The sequence below is a fragment of the Nymphaea colorata genome, chromosome 11 (genome assembly GCF_008831285.2).
Source record: "Nymphaea colorata isolate Beijing-Zhang1983 chromosome 11, ASM883128v2, whole genome shotgun sequence".
Classification (NCBI taxonomy): domain Eukaryota; kingdom Viridiplantae; phylum Streptophyta; class Magnoliopsida; order Nymphaeales; family Nymphaeaceae; genus Nymphaea; species Nymphaea colorata.
In genome coordinates, this window is record NC_045148.1 from 476,381 (window position 1) to 497,966 (window position 21,586).

At 39.8% G+C, this 21,586-nt stretch overlaps 2 protein-coding genes and 1 pseudogene across 3 annotated transcripts; all 3 read right to left on the minus strand.

The window, feature by feature from the left end:
- Positions 1 to 1,013: 1,013 nt before the first annotated feature.
- On the minus strand, positions 1,014 to 3,273 carry LOC116264273 (GDSL esterase/lipase At5g03610-like; annotated as a pseudogene).
- Positions 3,274 to 6,235: 2,962 nt separating this feature from the next.
- LOC116264837 (uncharacterized) lies at positions 6,236 to 6,878 on the minus strand. The gene has a single exon (XM_031645254.2). The coding sequence runs from the start codon at positions 6,792 to 6,794 to the stop codon at positions 6,444 to 6,446; it is 351 nt and encodes a 116-aa protein (XP_031501114.1). The 5' UTR covers positions 6,795 to 6,878; the 3' UTR covers positions 6,236 to 6,443.
- Positions 6,879 to 12,004: 5,126 nt separating this feature from the next.
- LOC116264179 (transcription initiation factor TFIID subunit 12) lies at positions 12,005 to 19,903 on the minus strand. Of its 2 annotated transcripts, XM_031644251.2 has the most exons (9): positions 18,744 to 19,903; positions 17,684 to 17,845; positions 16,537 to 17,130; positions 15,407 to 15,481; positions 14,438 to 14,516; positions 14,274 to 14,338; positions 14,145 to 14,180; positions 12,780 to 12,934; positions 12,005 to 12,535 (listed from the first exon to the last, which is right to left on the minus strand). In XM_031644251.2, the coding sequence occupies exons 1-8, from the start codon at positions 19,611 to 19,613 to the stop codon at positions 12,803 to 12,805; spliced, it is 2,013 nt and encodes a 670-aa protein (XP_031500111.1). In that variant the 5' UTR covers positions 19,614 to 19,903; the 3' UTR covers positions 12,005 to 12,535; positions 12,780 to 12,802. The 2 variants fall into 2 exon arrangements, 1 of the variants encoding a protein (XP_031500111.1); XR_004174802.2 differs by lacking the exon at positions 12,005 to 12,535 and having other exon boundaries at positions 12,802 to 12,934; positions 13,017 to 14,180.
- Positions 19,904 to 21,586: the final 1,683 nt, after the last annotated feature.

Below are 21,586 nucleotides of genomic sequence, written 5' to 3' on the forward strand. Positions count from 1 at the left end.
TTTTTTTTAAGAAAAATGACTATAACAAACACCCCGCTTGGTTGCTAAAAAGCTATGCAGTGGGCCTACTGGGCCTACATCTCATGTATTACATATAGGCATGTACCATCTCATTTGGTGTGAATCAAATATACGTAAAATCAAATATATGTGTGGACCTTTAGAAGCTTTTAAAAGATCTGTTGGACCCTCTAGCAGTAGTTGAGCAGTTGGTTGTGCAGCTGAGAGAGACCATTGTAGAGTGAAGAGCATTGAGTGAAGTTGGTCGAATATGTCGGGGTTGGACTGCAGCCTATGGGCTGCAGGTTTGTCACGGCCACCCTCTTCACGCCCAGATTGTGCAGCCTCTGCGGATTTGCTGTGAGCAGCTGCACTACTTTCGGCCTGAGGGCATGAGACCCTGCGGAACAACGATTAACATCAACTTGCCCATGTTGCGGCAGGAGTTGAACTCACGTGAAAGACCTGAAAATACAAGACCCCTAACACTTAAAAGGATCAAATTCCTACACGTCTTCCGTTCCAAACTTGATGGTGAGAAGTGTTGATCTTGGGATTAGAGAATTAGAGATGCTGTGCAGGCCAAGTGGACCAACTGTTCTTCTCTCTCTCTCTCATATATATATATATATAAAGAAACTAGGGATTTACATTTATAAAACATGAGACCTTGATTTTTATTATATATCTTTATTAGTTAAATGTTTAGTACTCATACATGTAATGCATTTATTTTATTTGGCAGGTACCATGGTTCAGATTATGCCTTGTTCATTTGAAACTTGAGTTTCTAAACCAAAACCAATATATTTTCTCATAGTTAGATTCCAACTGAAATGGGAATCCCCAAAAGATTGCATAATCCACGCCTAGCTAGGCTGGCACAACATTCAACTAATCGATTTGAACTTGGTCACATATGCAATTTGAATGTGAACTGTTTATACCCCTAATAAGGTAGTTGGATCTAATTAATATTGTTACAGATTGAAGACTCCACTTCCCCTAATGCTTCAGGTTGGGGCCTGTTTAAAAGAAAAGAAAAATATAATCAAAACAAAAGAAATAAGGAAATATATTGTTAGTAGTTACCGCGAGGGAGCCATTGGTTCCTCGATAAACTCTACAGTCGTTGCCTGCATAAGAAACGAGAGCAACGGAGGAATCCAGATGGTCAGCATAGAGCCCACTGTTGATCAGCAGTTCGAACTCGTCGATTTGCTGTGTCATGTCCGGGAGGCCTGTGAACGTGTCGAAGACGCCGGTTCCTCCATAGGCAAAGTTCATGCCATACCGTTGAAGCAGAATAGAGTCATTTCTCTTAGTGTATGGAACTGGAGAAATCAGATCCATGTATGTGTTATAGTCGTAATCCCCAAAAATGCTTCAACAACAATAAAAGAAGCCAAACCAATACAAAACTGCTGAAAAACGGAATCACAGGGCTACGAGCATAAGATCGAGTTTCCAACACCACTATTGCAGCAATATACGTCAAGATATATGCTAAACAATGCAGAAAAGAAGAGACACCAATTTACGTGGAAAAACCCCCAATAATAGAGTAAAAAATCATGGGCAAGAGAGACTTTCTATATATGAAGAAAAGGAGCGAAATACACGAGCAGTAATATCCCTACTGTTTTAAGAAAAACAGTGAACTCAAGAGAATAATAACACTCTCTTATGCGAATGAAAGAATGAGCCCCAAAGATTCAAGAAAGAAATCACTCAATGAAGACTCTCTTCATTTTCTCTTTCTTTTTTATCTTTCCTCTCTCTTCTTGGCGTGCCGATCAACCCACGGCGCGCTGCGATTTCTCCTTCTTCTCTTCCTTGCCTTCCTCTTCTCCTTCTCTCCTCTTCTCTTGCTATGAGCCCGCCACAAGAGGGAGCCTTTTTCTTTTTCCCCAAAAAAAGAAACACACTAGAGAGGGAGTGAGACGTAAGAGAGGGGCACCATCGGGTGCCCTCCTTCTGGTCGGGTCTTGAGGCTGGACCCGACCCAACAGTATGTAGCTGCACATGCGGCATTGCATCTGTTAGAGTTTTGTTTATTCTTTCAACGTAATGGAAATCTAACTAAAATTTCTAACATGTATAGACTATAAATTATTATATACACATCCAAATAAACTGATCCAACAATGAAAGAAGTTCTGTGAAATATATACATATGTATACGATGCCAACATCTGTATTGATGGAATTCTGAACAAATCAAAGAAATTTAACTTCTCTGGTGTCGGACAGATCCAGAATCCAACAATGAATTGGTATTCGATTCCATTAGATTATTCTCTCAGATACCCAAAGAGAAAAAAAATGACCAGTGCCAAGGATGAAATGGAAAACAACCGAGTTGCAAAAGCATACCTACAAAGTCGGTCATGACTTTACCGTCGGACCATCAACCGGTGGGGTACAAAGGATATGTCTCACCGTAGGGTTTTCTCAAAGAATAGTATGGTTCATCAGGATTCTCTTTATTTCCGGTGTCGGCAAAGGAATCACCAAACACGAATAGCCTTCGGTGTTCTAAGCTTTTCAAACTCCGACCAGTCTGCAGATTCTCCGCTTTGATACCTACAACTGTGATGGAACAAACAAGCTTCAGTTTGCTAAGTCAAATAAAAAGAAGCTCTCAAGTTTTACCAAATGTCCAGTCAGGGCAGACGGAAGCTGGTTATATGCACAGTCCGGAAACGCTAAAAAGGATGAATCATAGTTTCTAGTCCAGCTTAGATTCACGGGTCAGTTTCTAAGTCCTGCAATTTACAAACTCAACAACTACGTCTCCATTATTCACCAAGCGACAAACCCCCAAAGTTAAGGACGCATTAATAATGAAATAAGTTCTGTTCCAGTAAGTGTTGCAACAAGGTGTTATATGTAAGCATTGATGAGAAGTGCATGTGTTACTATCATCTACAGTCCAGGATGATCTTTGAAAGCAAAATTCTGCGTCACAAATCCAAAGCTCAAAACCTTATTTCAACACCATTGAAAATAAGTGGTCAGTCGCAACTCGCAACCCAATGCTAGCCAAGGGCATTAGGTATAAAATTTTAAGGGGCACCAAATGAAAAAAATTACTCAAAAATAACAATATAAAAATAAAAAGTTTTTCGGGATACATGCAAACAAGTGGTCCATATAAACAATTACCCACATATAACCCAGGAACTATCATTAAAGTAGCTAAAAAGAAATAGAACAATTACCCAAAAGAGAGAATATCACGAATAAGCCTATCGATGGTCCTGCAGCCATTGTTGCGCTACCGCTTCGCTACCACAGATTTAGACAGAGACGGAGACTGCTGGCCGCTGGGTGGTCTCTAAAGCAAATGCAGGGCTGTATTTAAAGGGAGCAAGAAGGAGACACTGCTTTGGGGTCCTAATGAAGTCACATCAGAGTATTCCAATAATTAATTTATGACTTATGATAGATCATAACGCTTGCGCAAATCGCTCTCCGCAATCTAAAGAGGTCAACTGCTGAAATTTGATCAGATGCTGTATGCCGCAATAATCTTCCAAAAGCAATCTTTTGCTGCCTTCCTTCAAGGCGCCCTTCTTCCGTTCAGATGAAGATAAGGACTCGGCCAATGGACAAGGCACTGTTTTGTACGTTTTCACATTTTCCTGATGAAAAGGTAGAATCTTATAAGCTCATAAATCTAAGACTTTCGATTTTGAATTTCATACAAAATAAGTTTAGACATCATGAGAATATGATATTTTTTACCGTTTTTAGGATGAAGTAGATTATGTATTAGGCTACTTAACAAAAGACAATATGTTAGGAGCTAGGAACTAAAAAAATATACCCTTCAAGGTAAACCAGAAGCCCTCCCTTCTATAAGGACTGAAGGAAAACTTGAAAATGACTTTTATAAGAAGACGGACATATCCCCCTCGTCAAATGGTAGAGCACATAGTCTTATGTAAACCACTTAAGTGGAGAAATACTCCAAAGAGGCCCAAGATCTTCCCACTTGTCCTGCCTCTAGAGTTCACGTTGAGCATGAGTGGCAAACTGGCAGAGTTGGCTTGGGGATCGTTCGAGTCCACTTGGATCGCTAAAATTTTGGCCACAAGTTGAGGTTAGTATGGCTCGCTCTTGACTGGGGTGATTCAGCTAGAGTGATTTATATTATGGTTATTTGAAATCTTGACTGAGTCGATGAGTCAACTCACAGATAGGATGACTCAATCATCTGCCGATCCAAGTCTGAGTCATGGGTTTACCAACAATGATGTTAACCATTCCATTATAAAGGAGACACTACTCCAGCTTACAATGCCTTGTAGACATATTTAACTATATATAATATGCTCATGTGCATTGAATATGCCAAAAATGAGGGGTCATCTGAGTGCAAGTTATAGCACTGCAGATAAACATGCCATGTACCCTGATGGGAACAAAGGGTTGGATGCTCTCTCTTAAATGCTGAAATAAAATACTCTTTTTGCTAAGCTATAATATTTTCTGTATAAGTAAGAGCCATTATTCATTGAAAGTAAAATCCAAAGTATCCTTTTATACAAATACTCTTGGAATATGAAAATTAATAACATTATTCAATCATAAATCCACTTTCAACGTCTACAGTTTGCATTTTACAGCACCCAGTTTGTGGCAAACGTCACTTCTCTCTTTCGTTAAGCGAACGTGATTCCGTTCCCTGTATGCAGAAATGGAAGTCACTATTTTACTTTTCAAATTTATGACCATTTAATGTGATTCTTTCATCCTTACAAAAATATTGTTCATTTTGTTACGCTACTGTCAATTTCATAAAAAGCACGAAATCATATTCTCTCTTTTTAGTTTCAAATTGAGGTTTTCCTTTCTTTAGACCAACGTTGAAAGGGTATACTTGGGTAACAGAAGAGGCAGGTTGCATTTTTGTTTGTTACTTTTTTATTGTAGATGCTTGTTTTTTCCTTCGAGTTGAATTCATTCTCAGGTGACTTTTTTCCTTCTAGTTGAATTCATTCACAGGTGAATCTGACTTGTTTGAGAAGGCCATTTATAAGCATTTGAAAGCAGGGACTCAGTCCCAACTCCCAGCCTTGCCACCTTATAGACTGAACTTTTTCGTGGCGTTGTCTTACTAGGACATCGTGGTCAGTGTTTGCTTGTGCTTTCCTTTTAAGTTGCAGTGGTTTAATGTTAAATAGTTTGCCATGGAATGGCTAATCCCTACCCCATTCCTCGAGAAGAAAAAATGAAAGATTAAATATTTCAAATATCATATTGAGATTTAGTCGTATATGCAGGTCCCTTTAAAATGGTTGATGTTTGTTTAATCCGAACTTACCAAGAGACCAAAAAAGGTTCAACGAAAATCTGAACTATACAACTATAGCAAAAACGTCAGTTAAATATCAGTGACATTGTAGTAAAAGTTTTATTAATGTTTCTGCTATCTTTATTGTCGTCAAGGGTAGTAAAAACCTTTTTTTTTTCAGTGATGCATGACATTGTAATAAAAGTTCTACTTACGTTTTTACTATCTTTATTGACTTAATTTTAACATCAATAAAAACTTTTTTTTAATGATGCATGTACTGCGATTTCGATGCTCTTCCGTATCAAATCAGTTGTTTCTCCAACCACTGACATGCCAGCCTTTTTATATGGAGAGCTAACATTGGAAAGCAATTAATAATTGTACGCCAAGACATTTTCAAGCTTCGCTTTAAAGAATGTAAAAGGTTCCTGACGCCGGATTTAGTAAACCAAAAAATCTAATATCAACCAAGAGCACAAAACAATTTTGCTTGAATGATTCCAGATCTTGCAATTATCAAACATTAATTGAACTGCTCGTATTCAAATTCTGCTTTAGCAGATATTACCTCCTACATGTAATGCGTAATCCTATTAAACTAGGATTTAGTTAGGTCAGAACATATATAACTTAACAAGAAAAAATAATGAAAGCACCTCATGTCAGCAGTAAGAAAGCCCACGCGTTCATTGATCACCATGCATATACACCCGAGAGAACTACCAAACTTGAAAACTCGCTAGGATTAGTGTGAATTAATCTGAAGAGATATTGCACAACAAGATTTGTTTTATAAGCGAAATTGGCAGTTGTAAATTTTATCTCTAAGACAAGTTTCTTGAGGCTACAATAAGTAAATCATTCGATTAATCTGTGCAACTAGTTCATGTGTGTTTCATACAGGCTAGTTGAGCATCAATTACTCGTGAAAATTCTTTTGTTTTCAATACAAGAACGTTTCTACTTTTCAGTCAAGATCATCACAGTATAACATCAAAGAGAAGAATTGACGAACACTATAATGACCAACTGATGGACCTCCTGCTCCTGCCTGCATACATTTCGTTTCTTGCATCGCAATTTTCTGTCTGTGCTCGAGTTACAAGTCGCTCCTGGAAGCTCCACGCAGCCGCGCGCATCATCTGCCGTTGCCGGAGTTCGGAACGATCTTGATGATCAAGCCGGGGAAGACATCATCTGGGTCTTGAATGTGAGGGTTGTTCTCCACGATGAAAGGGTCGCCGCATTTCTCACTGATAGTGTTCAGCGTCTCCCCTTCTCTCACCACATATATCTCTTCGCACCCATGACCATGCCCCATTGCATGACCACCATGATGCATCAACATCCTCAGGTCATTCCTTACGTCTTCGATCTGATGATAACAATCCAAATCCAAGCAACACAGAGACGCCATCGTCATGGCCACCATGGCCATGTAGAAGCACCAAGTCGTGAACGGTGGTGTTGATGATTTGGCCATCTTCATCGATCTTTCTCTGAACTCCTTTGTTTCTTCCTCTTCTTATAACGGAGATGGTATGTGAGCTTGGAGGGATGGAGGAGGTGGAAGTTGGTGGGTCAGTGGAGGAATGGATTCAAGTGTTTCTGGTGTTTGATTTGTTCGAGCGGTTTGGTTCGGAGCTGGTTTTCGGTCTCATGGTGCGGCAGGTAAGGTGTCGCTTCATCTTCTTTTCTTTTATCCATTTTCTTTGCATTTATTTCCTTTTATTTTGTGAATCCTTCTGTCATAATCTATCATGAGCTAGGTTGATTCAGCTGAATAATCTGAAAAACAGCAATCAATATTATAGTCGTGTTTGTTTATAATAAAACAAAATTGCATATATAAAGTAACTAAAAAAGTAACAAAGTTTTTAAAGATTATGTCATGATAATGGTCGAGTCAATCTGCTACTGGTTTGAGCCTACTCAAGATCATTTTCACAACCATGATTAAAAATTGAGTCTTCCCTAAACATTAACCTTTTCCCACCGGTGACCTTTCAAATCCTCCCCTCTGACCGACCTCGATCTTTCGTTAATTAAGTTTTCTCAATTTAATATAACGATGATCAGATTATTAGTATACGCAATATATGTATTAGGTTGACTTCTAGGAGAATGACTTCACGAATTTGGTGGTGTGGAAATTAATGGGTTACATCATCTCAACTAGAAGATATCATTTTCATTAGGTTGTCGCTGCTTCGTTTTAAATTAAGGGAAAAAATAGAACGGATCATTGTCATCGATCCGAATAGTTGGTTGAAGTAGCTCGGTGCTCCAGCCCTACATTAAGCAACTAACGCATGACATCTAGTTTGGTAGCGTTGGGAATATAAATGGATCAACTATATTTGATAGCAGATCTGATTTTGGATCCACTGGATATGGTAGAGAAGCTTTGTATTTGGTTATTAATCAGGTTCTAACCTGGTGGGCAATTTCATAACTGAATCTAAGCGCGAGTCTGATATCCAACATAAAGAATATATCTGACCTAATTATTCGTATAAATGTCGGACCTTATACGTATAGGATTTAGATTTTAAGAAGTACGATTACGCTGAATTTGGTAAAGGCTGATCCGATTCTTTATTCTGAATGGTTTGGATCTCTTCTTAGTAGGACGCTGATCTAAGGCCCAGCGGAGATCCATTTGTTTGGCAGGGGATTGTCAACCCTACGTCACTATATTTAGCCGGTGATTCTTGCCGTGAAGTCCAATCTGGGCGCGATATTTATTCCCACGCAAACATGGGGACCTGAAGAGACTTGATACCTAATTAAAGTCCAGAAGCCAATAATCATTACGCTAATTGGCGCAGAGTCAACCCAAAATCAACCGATTCAGCCTATACTGTACTTCAGAATTATAACTACTAGACTCACTTTCATACGGGACTCGAGCTCCTAATCTGACCGATCTAGCCCACCCCTTAACAACTTCGGTTCTAATCCAAAAAAGATAGATAGGAACCAGGACAACTAATAACTGCGAACATTGAACTGGCGCTGATATTAAATGTCACCTGATTTTATTACTTTTGAAGTGTTTCAAGAGTAATCACAATAAATCTTCTAAAGATTTAAACGAAAAAAAAAACGTAGTTTAAAATTTGATTTTTTGCACCATAATGTCCACCTTATTCTTTCTAAGTTTCCTTGTAGCTTCTCCTCAACAAAAGCAACTTCATCCTTAAAGTTATGTAGGGCGTTGAATTGATCAATCAAAGGTGACCAATCAGCCTGCGTTAACACAAGCAACATGGTGAAAATTGTATTAATCAATATACAATGACATGCAAGGGCATGTTATTTCACATGACTAAGGCTTCATGAAGATCTAACCATTAAGGTTAAACAATTGTTGTTCTAAGATGAAGCTTTTATCAATTACTTCTCAATTAGTTTCACAAAAAAAGATTTGGAGAAGGCCCTGATACAATAAATGTGGGCCGATTGATCAGGCTCCCGATGCTGACAGCTGAGGTAATGGCTGATATATACCGGAGGATCTCACAATTTTATAAGAAAAACTATTCAACTCTTGTATCTATTGAGATTAAGATTGAGTACAAATGCAATAACTCGTTTCCTTGCTTAAAAAACAAGAGGGAGGGGTTCCCTGCTGCTCACGGCGTCCCATAGAACTGCACCCACTGGAAAAAAAGCAAACCAACCATGGACGAGGTCACTTCCGTTCCATGAACACCTTTCTCCAAACATTCCCACGCAACTCGTCCTATAAGAAGAAGAAAAAGAAGCTCATCAGTTCAACCACCAAGAAGTCAATCAGAGAAAGAAGATGCCAAAACCATCATTAACTTCCTGGTACTCATCCGTTGCCATAGTCGTCCTCGTGGTTCTTTCTTGCATGGATTGCAATAAGAGAGAGGCGATGAACCAGAGGATGCTCTACCATGATCATCATCATCAGCAGCAGCAGCAGCAGCCATGGAGACGTGTGTGTGATGAGCTATATGTTGTGCAAGAAGGGGAGACACTGAACACCATAAGCGAGAAGTGTGATGACCCATTCATCGTGGAAAACAATCCTCACATCCAAGACCCGGATGATGTCTTCCCTGGCTTGGTCATCAAAATCACTCCTCCAACCATGGCGGCTGATTTAGTTATATATAAGTCTCATCTCTGCGAGGCTGGAGAGGACATGTAAATCATGATGAGTATGCTTCTAGGGCTACTTTGTTGCTGCTGCTAATGCTTCTGTGGTTGCTGATTAGGGAGAAAGATGAGCAGAAGTCATGTTCCGTCGAGGGACATATAATCTAGAGAAAAATTTCATCCAATGGCCAAAACTTTTGACTTCAATCTCAGGAAACCTCCGGTTCTTGATTCTGCCCATCGCTTAAATTTCTGAATTTCTTGATTTAGGAAACAGCTGGTCTTCTCTCAAGCACAACCATGAATACGTGTTTTTTTTCTCCTTAATTTTACCTTTCTTTTACTTCCCTGGCCCGTGTTGATCTGAAACTGTAAGATGTTTACTTTATTTAATATAAAAGAGTGTACAGTCATCAATTGCTTTGCATTTTTACTTAAACTTTTAGCTTGAGTTCAGGCACAATGATGTTGATGATAAGCCTGCGTCAATGCATGGAATGACACTTGTGACTTCTATAAGGGGAAATCGAATATATATATTTCTTCTGACAGAAAAAGAGGAGCGCTTGAACATTCCAATGAAACATGTATTCACGTTCACAAATGGTTTCTAAAAACATGGATGTAAATTTAATATTTTGAACACGAAAATCAAGTAAAGAATCATGTACTTCCTTTTATTCATATATAAGAATTCATAAATGAAAAAATTCAGAATATTTGATCTTTTTTAAGTCTTTACGAAACCTAATTTATAGATCAAAAGTATCGCATCCATGCAGTCAGTTTTGTCGACAAACACAAGACCATGCATACTCAGCTTATTAAGCAGATAGAGCAGTACTGTGCGGCTTTGAGAAAGCTTTAGGCTTTTGGTCAAGAAAATATATCATTTCTTGCCATTTTAACTGAGGTGTTGAGGACAAGCACAATAATAGAGCCAACGTTTCAGTTGAGAGGAAGTTATGAACTTGTTTAACTTATCATATTCCAAAAGGTAGCCTTTCTTCCTTTTTCTACCTTTGTCTTTATAGGGGGTTTTCTTTTTCATTTTTCTTTTCTCAGTTCAGGGTCATTTTAGTCATTCGATACACGAGAATCGACGTGAGTGTGCGGAGGGCCGAGCACTCTATTACTTGGTTCAAGTAACAAAACCGAGGTTTACAGTGGAAGTTGACGTCATGGTCGTGCAAAACAAATATTCAAATGCTGATGCTAATATTGACACCATAGTACAGTAGTACCCGAATTGAGGAAACTTTAGAGGTGCTATCTAGAGAGTTCAAGCATCTGTTTTATATCCGTGTACACAAATAAGATTACAAGTTCCATTGCCGGATTCCGGCCAGACATGGCGTCCCGATGACCGCTTCGAGATCATACAATCTGCCGCTTCTTTTTAATGACCTGGATGTGCAGTACTTAAAAAAGCACTATCTCCTCATAGATTATACCATTCCAGCTATTGCTTCAAGCAGCTAAGTATAGAGCCTGCTCAATGAATTCATGCATCTTTAAGAGTATGAAAATGGTGCAAACGAAACGTCGTGTGATATAGGGTTCTCCCTACACCCTAGAGGCATTACTTAAGATGGCATTTACTGGGATCATGCAGCTGCTCGTGAATGATCAGACGGGCACGAAGCTGGTTGCATCATTAGGATTCAGATGTATAATTTTAAGTAAGACCATCCACCTTCCTTCTCGTCTTTGCCTGCACGCTTTAAACAGTTGATCATCAAACTTGTTTTTTTCTCAACTGTTTTCTTCTAGATACATTTTTATATCTCTGTATCTTTAGTCAAAAGGACTTGTAATTCCTCGTCCTCCTCGCTGTCTAACCTTGTTTGTATGTGCATGCAAGAATTTTACACTCTTCTGAATACCCGTTACCAAGTTTCTAAATTCACTATCTTATCCTCATTGCAAGGCCGAAGATGACATCTGAGCCAAGAGTCAAAGGGAAACTTCTATATGGCTATGCAATATAAATTTCTCATGACAAAGCGTCTCTGATTTTGAATGAGTGGCTTCTTTGACAGTGGTAAAGGGAATTCTTCTGCCATCCCCATGGTGAGCTCTTGAGCTCTTCATTGTTTGGATGAAAAAGAAGAGACTCCCGTTAAAGCTGCTTTTGACATGAAGGGCTTCCACGGATCTAGGAGCAGTCATTCAGGTCAGCGGCACAAGCGGCCAAGTACCATTCAGGTTTCAGACACGGCAGTAGGAAAAGCTGCTGTGGATGTTGAACAAGTGGCCTCAACAGGCCTCGGGTCCTCAAATGATCAGTTTTTCGTTCCAACACAAAGGTGCAGAAACTAAGGGCCTTTTTCTGGTACTGTGATGATATTAAGCAACATGGTTCCTGCAGTTGCACACTCATGCATTGATCAAAGGAGACGAGAAGTTCAGCTTAAGAAAAATCATTTGTGCCCCTCCGTTCTCTTTCTCCTCCTTCATCTTTTATGGAATATTATAACAATATTAAGCAACATGGAATCAGTAGTCACAAACCAACAGAATAGTTTTGCTGCATGATTTCGAGTTTTAAACCTAATTAAGGAAGTCTTGACGATAATTTTTTCTTTACTAAACATTCAAATCTAGTATAGAACTATTTTACAGGATTCTTACAAACAAAACAAGTCGCCACCAATATACCCCCGTTATTTATCTAAAGCCACTTTCTTTTCAGCCAGTTGCAACTTTTTCAACGCACCTCAATGTGCATTTTTCCATTCATCTGGACTTCAAAACCCCCAGGACATTGGTTTCAAACAGTCTATTTTAACCAAATGGATAGGGGACAAGCTAGCAAACAAAACTACATAAAGGAGAGATCCTGCGAAGAGGATAGAGTCCAACACCAAGCTCGCCTCGAGGTGATCATCCTTCTCCCCACATGATGCCCATCCCCAAGTGATCAAAGCTTGCTGATGAATCGACCAGGATTCGTTCCACTGAGCCATAAGCTACACTGGTTACCAACTTCCTGCTGCTGCACCAGTGTATCTCTTCACGCTCTTCAGTAGCAGTACCAAGCTCGGGGACAAGACGATTTCATCACCATGAAACACCAACATGATGGAGCGAATCCTCCTACATATTGCCCCATGTACATTCCAACGAAATGTTAGCCACGGTTAAATAGAGGGGCCATGGATGCGATAAGTGCAACAGAGAAACAAATGCTCCTTTGAAAAACATCACATTATAATAGGTGATGATATTTGGAGAAGTAGGAAATAAATCAGAAGTGGCCAAACAAATCTTCAGAAAGGCAATTCCTGATAACTATGAAAAAAAGCTAAAACAAATGAATCAGCAGTATTTAGAAGCTTACCAGTGTTTGCAGGACAACTATTGTCACGTCTTAGGAGAGGTCATTGCAGGACCTTTTCCAGGATGACCTTTCACATTTCCAGGAACTTGACCAGAAGAACCCTTTACATTTGCAGTTTCTGCCGTAGCCTGGGTAGTGATATATGATTTCTTGATCTAAACACACGTGTAATTGTCAATGAGACAAATGTGCTACTCATATCCAAGTCGAGAGTCATAAAAAGTAAAAAGTAATTACAAGGTCTTGAAGAATGAGGAACACGGATAAACTAAATGCCTAAATGTACTGCGAGAATGTTCTAGTACGTCCTTTCTTGTCCACAGCATGGTAATTAAGAGAGATTGGAGACCTTCCAGAACCTGTCACATAGGTGCAGGGTGCGTGTCCAGACAACAATTTTCAGAAAAACTTGGCAGCCGGCAGAGTGAATACACACACACACACAATCGAGCATGCCAAAAAACAACAAATATAGTCTCAAAATGAACGCCATAAAATATATTCAGTTCTAACAAAATATGCCACATCAAAAAGTCCTAGGCCATATGAAACATAAGAATGCTACAGACATATTAATATAGATCCGAAAATCGACTAATAATTTTCCAAAAACATATTGCAGAGGGAGAGAGTCTTTGGCTACAGAAGAGCGCATTACATCGAGAGCTGGCCATGACCAGGTCTGCTGCATCTAATGAAATTTGCAAGAGAGACGCAGAGTGAGAGTGACATTGCGAGAATGAAAGAGAATCTCGCTGCTGATGCAATATAATGGAGTGAGGCAGAGCATGAGAAAAAAGAAACTGAGGGAGAGACGGCACCAAGAGTGGGAGAGCAGGAGCAACAGTTGAGGAACATGCCCTACCCCTTTTATAGTTTTCTTTATTTGTTTAGCTAAAAAACGACAAATATAGACTCAGCCAACATTGTCTTGTTTCTTGGACACAAATAGTCCAGGTGCATACCTGACCTAGTTCGACCACTCTTGACCCACCATGAACTCAAACATACACATTTATTTTCGAAAAAAAACAGTCTGGTGCAGTCAGTTTGACTGATAATTTTACCGCACCAGAGCAGTAGCCTGCACCTAAGACATGTCAACTCCAATGGGGCAAACTTTTAGGCAAGTCCATGTCACTTAGTCCTGAACCAATTTGGGTGCCAGATAAACCATGTAAAAGATGTCAGTTCAATCAAATAACTGAAGCAGTTGTGTCCCTCTATCATCGATTCTTGTTTGTCCCCAAATCCATGGGTATGCAGACCAGTTCAAGATCAGGCCAAGTAGTAGAGATGAAGTCAATTAGATCATTAATAGGTCAACATACATTAACAATTTTATAGCGGAAGGACTAAACTTACAGCGACCATTCGTTGCTTGTGGATATCGTTCACAGGCTGCAGACAACCACCCAAGCCAAGCAGTGAGATTTAAAGAAATGAACCTACCTAACTATCTCTAACTGCCCTCAAATCATGGGAACCACTTACAGGCTTCTTAAAGATCTTAATCTCATCCGCACTAAATCCTGGGAGTGTCATATTCCAGTTTCTCTCTGCAATAACCAGAAAAAATGGAGAAAAATGAACACCATTTACTACTACAGCCAGTCAACGAAAGTAAATAAAAATTCAGGTAGATGCCAAAATCTTACCCATGTGTAAAAGTATGTCTTTTGCTTCTAATGTAGTTGATTTGCGATGTTTGGCCAAGGAACAAGCAAAAGTTGTTATCTGCCCAAAAAAACAAATACAATATGCAAGCTATATCATGCATGCCATAGTCAAGAACAACTGATTCTGAAAGTATTTGAAGGGACAAAGAAAATCAGGACTGTCATGTGCACCAGTAATATTATTCCTGCACATATTAGGACAGAAAACATGACAAGTCCCATGTTATTTCAGCTTTTTCACAATTTCAATGATCTTTTCAATAATAAATAAATGATCTTTTCAATAATAATTACATTTTGTATATTAAAGTATTAGAAAACATATTTTACCAGTACAAGAAGTAATCTTTAGAATTAAATTGACCATTCGTTCTGGTACCAGTATCGAATAAGTGTGTGCCTGTTCTACAGACAATCCACAAAATGCTATACTATTAAATATATAAAATGCCAAGTTCAAAAAGATCAACTTAAAAGGCCTTTCAATTTCACCAAGACTGACGGGTGCTAATGTTTTCAGAACTCGATGCAAATCAAACCAAGCAACATTCTTTAATTTCAACCCAAGGTCTTTTCAATAATAAATACATTCGTAAATTAAAGTATTAGAAAACATATTTTATCAGTACAAGAAGTAATCCTTAGAATTAAATTGGCCATTCGTTCTGGTACCAGTATCGAATACGTGTTGTGCCTGTTCTACAGATAATCCACAAAATGCTATACTATGAAATATATAAAATGCCAAGTTCAAAAAGATCAACTTAAAAGGCCTTTCAATTTCACGAAGATTGACAGGTGCTAATGTTTTCAGAACTGGATGCAAATCAAAACAAGCAACATTCTTTAATTTCAACCCAAGGTATGAAGCAATAAACGAAAGGAAAAAAACAAACAAAGGAAAAGCTGTTGTCCACTGACAGACTTGTAAGATGACTGATGACTTACAGATTCAACAAAATCATCAGCAATCTCTGCCAGAACATCTTCAACTTCTGGATCCAACCTCTCCAATGGATCAATCTGCCAGGATCACTTGTTAAATGAGAATGAGAACTGATACTATGATTCTCAACCATTCATGCAAACCCAGACCTTATAAATCCAAACTACTAAATAGTTTGGCATTATAGGAAGAAGAAACTTTGTAATGCATGCGCCATGCCCTTAACTCTGAGTTCCTCAGTAGACTAGGTTGCTTGCTACTCATTTTATCGTAATAAACCGTGAGAATGAATGTCATCCAAATCCATCAGAAGGGATGAGGTTTGCATCAAGCAACTAGAAAAGAAAAAAAAAAATTCTGAGAGTTGAACTCATGATAGTTTTCATCCCTAATCAAGCTAATGGTATCCAATATAAGAAACACACCAATATCTGTCGGTCACTTGTAACCCTCAAACAGTCCAAATATCCTATTCAAACTGAGGCAGGAAGATATTTTTGCATGTGAAATCTACCCTAAACGAAATGGACCTAATATTTCCATACAAATATTAATCATCTCTACCCATAAAATATCTACCTGTCATAACATGCCTTACTTTTACCTACACAAAAGCAAAACATGGACCACATAAAGGTCAAATTCGTACTATTCTATTTGTGTTCAAGATGATTCACTATAAAACACTTCATTCTTCTTACTCTTCATCAGTATCTTCATATTATAACTATAATGTAAGATAAACTTGACATACAAATAAAATACTACATGACAAAGGAATAAGGAAAGGTGAACCAAAATGAAGTTGAAATTGTTGAATTAATACAAGTTTTGAGACTCTTTAAGAAGTTTGTGTTAAGACTTAAGACAACATACCGACTAAGAGACACATAAAAGCATCAGATTTTAAATTCACCATCATATCCTTGTGAGTTATGACCACAGGTTCCATCTTCTCCCCAAAAAAAAAAAAAAAAAAAAAAAAAACAAGCAAGCAAATTTGGACTTTGAAGTGGAACTAGTGTCATTGTCAACCATGGTCCATACTGAACAGAAGAAGCAATAACAGCACAGCAGACCTAGGAGTAATATCAATCAAAATGAAGAAAAGCAATATAATAGTGCAGCAGACCTGGGCTAGTAGCTCATGGATGCTTCTCTTGGAAAGAATTTGATTGCCCGTTTCAACAGCTTCAGAAGCTTTGGTTGGCGCAAGAGATCCATGAGGAGCTGATGGCACGCTAGGTGGAGTAATTGATTTCTGTATTGATCCTTGAGGTCGCAGCCCTTGCTGTGGTTGCAACACAGGATGCATCCGAGATGGTTGATGCATTTGAGGATAATTTTCTGCAGCATGTTGCATTTGTGATGTGTTTTTCTGAGGTTGTTGTTGTTGTTGTAGCTGCTGCTGCTGCTGCTGCTGAGGTTGTTGTTGTTGTTGTTGCTGCTGTTGTTGTGAAGATGCATTTTCCTGCTGCTGCTGCTGCTGGGGTGCAACTGCCATAGGATTCTGCTGTTGCTGGGGGTTTGTTGATCTTTGTTGCAAGATAGATGATCGAAATTGTGGTCTGTAAGAAGCAGAAGACAGGACAGATGCAGGCACTGATCTTCCTTGTGTTGACATCCATGGTTGTGTATGGGACTGTGGACTATGTGGCATGCTGGGTGGTTGAGAATTGCCTGGACCAAATGAAGATCCTCTTGATAATCCCGGACCCTGCTGCTTCTGTAAAATTTAGATAGCAGAAGAAAGAGGAGCTAGTTATTGAACTACTAAAGCGTTAAACTTCTTAACTTACAAAGCCAACACTATCTCCTGAAGAGAGGTTTCAAAAAGAAATAACAAGCTCATCATGTGGAATTAGTAACCCATTAAAGAGTAAGATTGATGTCTTCACTCGAAGATCATAGGCTGTTGAATACAAATAATAAAAAAGAAACCCCAAGCTAAGGTAGTAAGGTATGCTTTGTGATCAAACAGGAAAGACTGAGAAACAAATAAAAGATGGCTCGGTTTGAAAACAAATTTTAGTAAGGGACATGCATGCCTTGCAACATCAATATGAAGTAGATTTAGGCATGGGATGAAGAAAACTGGGTTGGCACTAGGGGCATGGCATGACTTCAAAGAATCAGTCAAGGACACCAATCTAGACAACCAATTGATTCTTCACTTAATGAGAAAAAGAAGAAAACATGTAGTCGTTGAATGAACAAACCTTTTATCAATGAAGAAATACGACAATAATTGTCTTATAAATAAATGGTAAAGAGAAAACCTGAGGTGCCGAGGGTTGGTTACTCGAAGGAGACTGTGGTCTCAGTTGCTGCTGAGCAGGTCTTGGTGGAAGATGTGCAGCAGCTGCACCTGGACGAATTTGTGAGCCTGAAAGTGCACCCATCATCCCGATTGTCTGAATTCCTTGAATGCCTGGTCTTACCTATGTAATTAACAAATTAGAGCATGAAAATTTAAAATTACTTAGACTGAACTTTAGGAGTATAAAAGTAAATAGATATAAGATTTGGAGTCTTCATTTGGTCCAATAATATAAGCATACAGGAAACATCAAATAGGGAAAAAGGCTGAAGAAGGTCGTGAACAAAAGTAATGGTACATAGAATTGAAAAGAGTTCTGTATTTTGCAATATCCGGCTTGATTCTTAACGGATCTCAAAATAAACCAACCTTAGCCAAATACAAAAAAAGGACCTGACAATTGAATCTGTCTTATGAATAATTGAACCTAATGGCACCAACTCTGTGCATACTGAAATCTTCCAAAAAGGACTGTGGCTATTCAAGAATTACTAAGAGTGTACAAGATTAAGAACTTTAATTATCTTGATGAATTCAACATGTATGTATTTTCTATTATAAGAAACAGAAATACCTTTCGAGATCGAATCTCCAGGAAGAAGCAAGATACATATTTCAGGAGAAATATAACAGCTAGACGCATTCTTGTCCAATATTCATTATTGGAAGCGGGATTCGATCGGATACTACATGGATTAACTTGCTTTTCTGGAAAATGGGTAATAGACGGGGTACTACATGGCTTAACTTACTTTTCTGGGCAAATGGTTGTCGTCTAAAAACTAAGTCTCGTCTAGGGTATGAGTATCAATTCATCTACATAAATCGGATTCGAAAGTCCGCCAAGTCTGTTCCTCAATCATGTCTATGCCAGTGAACTGGGATAATTATTCAGAAACCCATGTAAAGCCATGAAGGGGGAAGGAAAAGGTTTTGAAAAAGAAGTACATCCTATTTCAATCATGAGCCGAACGACATGCTCAAAGTAAAGCACCAAAATACGTCCTCCATTCTCAAACCTGAGGGCTGGCGCTCTGCGTCTGATCCGAAATTCTGCCCAAGCTACCGAGTTGGTGACCAAAAGGGGGTGAACCGAACGTCGACGATGGCAGCAAAGAGGTGGACTGAGGTCGGGGAGGATAAGCAGGGACACCAATGGCGAGCCCCCCTCTTTGGAGAGGGGAGGAAGAGGAGGAAGGAGACGTAGCAGAAGGAGGAGGAGGAGGAGGAGAAGATGATGATGAGGATGAAGATAAAGAAGACGACGATGATGAAGAAGAAGCCAACAAGGAAGGCACACCCACCGATGACGAAGAAGCTGGTGATGACGACGAAAAGGGAAGAGGGGGCGGGGACGGAGAAGGAAGGTGCTGGGCGAAGTGGGGAGATGGCATTGGAGGTGGCATTTGAGGCCGATTCCTGTTGATTGGGAAAGAAGGTCTCAATGGAAGTGCATTTGATGGTGGTTGGTGGTCGAAAGTAGAGAATGGAGAAGTGGTGATGGTCGTGGTGGTGGTGGAAATGGTGGTAGCGGCAGTTGGACCGGTGGTGGTGCTGCTGATACTGGTGGACGTCAGAGAATTTGTTTCACCAGTAGAAGTAGTGGTGGTGGGAGTGGCTCCTAGTATTGGTGGTATATCTATCATTTGGGTGGAGGTGGTGGTGGTGACGGTGGCAGTGGTGTCAGATGTGGCCGTGGAAGTGGCCATGGTGGTGGCTGTGGCGCTGACGGGAGTGGTGGAAAAGGATGGGGAAGGAGTGGGGGCAACAGTCGAGAAGGGCGATGATGAGGTTGGAACGCTATCAGTGATAGAGGATGAAGAAGATGATGCAGAGGAAGAGGAGGATGGAGCAGAGGAAGATGGTGGAGGGGCTTGCTCTGCCTCCATCCCTGACTTCTGAGAGAGAGAGAGAGAGAGAGAGAGAGAGATGCAACAGATTCAAGACGGGCGTGGTTTAGAGAGAGAGAGAGATCGGTTAATCAGCAGCTGGGCGCACCGCCGCTCGATGTGCAGCGCGAGATGGCCATTAGCCTTCGACGAACTCAGCGGTAGCAGCGCCCAGTTGTGTTCCTCCCCAATCCTCCCACAGATTAAAAAAGGGTGGGTCTGGATTAATTGGCCCAGACACTTGTGCTGGAGAGAGAGGTGAAACAGGTTCAAGCGGGTGACAAGCTATCACCGAATGTACAAAAGCGAAGAAGAAAGCGAAAAGAGAGAGAGAGAGAGAGAGCCGACAAAATGGAAAATCAATAATTGTGACAAAAAGTCACAGATGAAAAAAAAAAAACAAAATAAATACAAAACATAATGCAAAAATCAAACAAATAAAACAGGGAAGCGGCGATTAATCACCGGTTAACTGTAGGCATCAGCCAAGTGCTGGGTGCACTTCAGCCCGAATTGCATACCCCACAGAAGCGACAGGAGTAGCTGTGTCCCTGTGAGAGACCGATGTGCAACGCAAGGACATCAGCCCTACAACTGACGAATTTAGTTGTGTCCCTAGACTTCTTGTTGTTCTGTTCTTCCTAAATCTGCTACCAACAACTGACAAGCTAAGTTCGCCATGTGAAACATCAGAGCTAGGAGACAGTGGGCGAAAGGGCCAAGGGAAGCATCAGGTGACCGGACAGAGGGTTGGGTAAAAAAGGTGGCAAGGAAGGCTAAGTGCAAGAGAAAAGGTAGCTGAAAGGAAAAGAAGGAAAGAGATGAAAAGATGATGCCGAGACACTGCAGCATAGAAGCAAAAGTTGCATTGGTTGGCTAGAGAATGGAGGAAGAAGGGGGATGCAATACCCCTTCCCGTAAGCCATACAACCCAATACGAACATCTGCCAGAGAGAGAGGTCAGCAGGGCATGAAACAGATCAAACACGGGTGGCTTTGGGTTAATTGGTCTAGAAAGTTATGTTTATGAGAGAGGGAGAGGGAGAGAGAGAGAGAGAGAGAGATGAAAGAATAACATAGAAGAAAAGATAAAACAATCACCCAGGGTTGATAAACTCTAGCTCGCATCGTTTAAAATTTCAACCATACATTTGAACTCGATTTCAATTCGTTTATAAATGGTTCATGTTCGAGTCGAATTTGGACGAGTGAGTTTGAGTCGAGCTCGACCTGGCTCGATTCATTGTGCAGTCCTACTCAGATCCATATGTGAACCTTAGCTTATACGAATCCTCAAACACCAACTTGAAGCAGGTTGATATACGTTCTGGTAATGCATCTGCATTGGTGGACCTTCATTAGAAATCCATATTGAAATCCAAATGCTTGTTTAATTGCTTGATGTTACTAGATCCATTATGTAGATGACATCTACACACTTAATTCCTCAAAAGTGTGTCTAAGAAAAACCGACGATGCTACTTCATCCATTTGGAATATCTCCACCCCAACCCCATATCAAAAGAGCAACTTAATTCCTCAAAAGTGCGTCTAAGAAAAACTGACGATGCTAGTTCATCCATTTGGAATATCTCCACCCCAACCCCATATCAAAAGAGCAACTGCGAGCATATTTGCAACACTGTTCGCGTACAGCAACAACATTATCTCAATGCTAATGTTAAAGATGTGGTCAGCGTGTTTTTTTTTTTTTCTTTGCTTCATATAAATTAAGAAGAGGTAAAGCTCAAGCTTTGAACAGAAGAATGGAATACCATATTTGGTTTTGCAACCCTTAGAAGACTCCTCTCATGCATCAGAATTCAGAACCACAGAACCCATTTTTCAATCTTCACAACAAATTTTGTGAATTTTTTTCAGTTCGGTAGATCAGAGAATCCATTGTTTTTGTTTGTCGTTTCAAAGAGCACAGCCATGTGTCCATGAATAGAGACAGTCCCATCAGCTCTGGA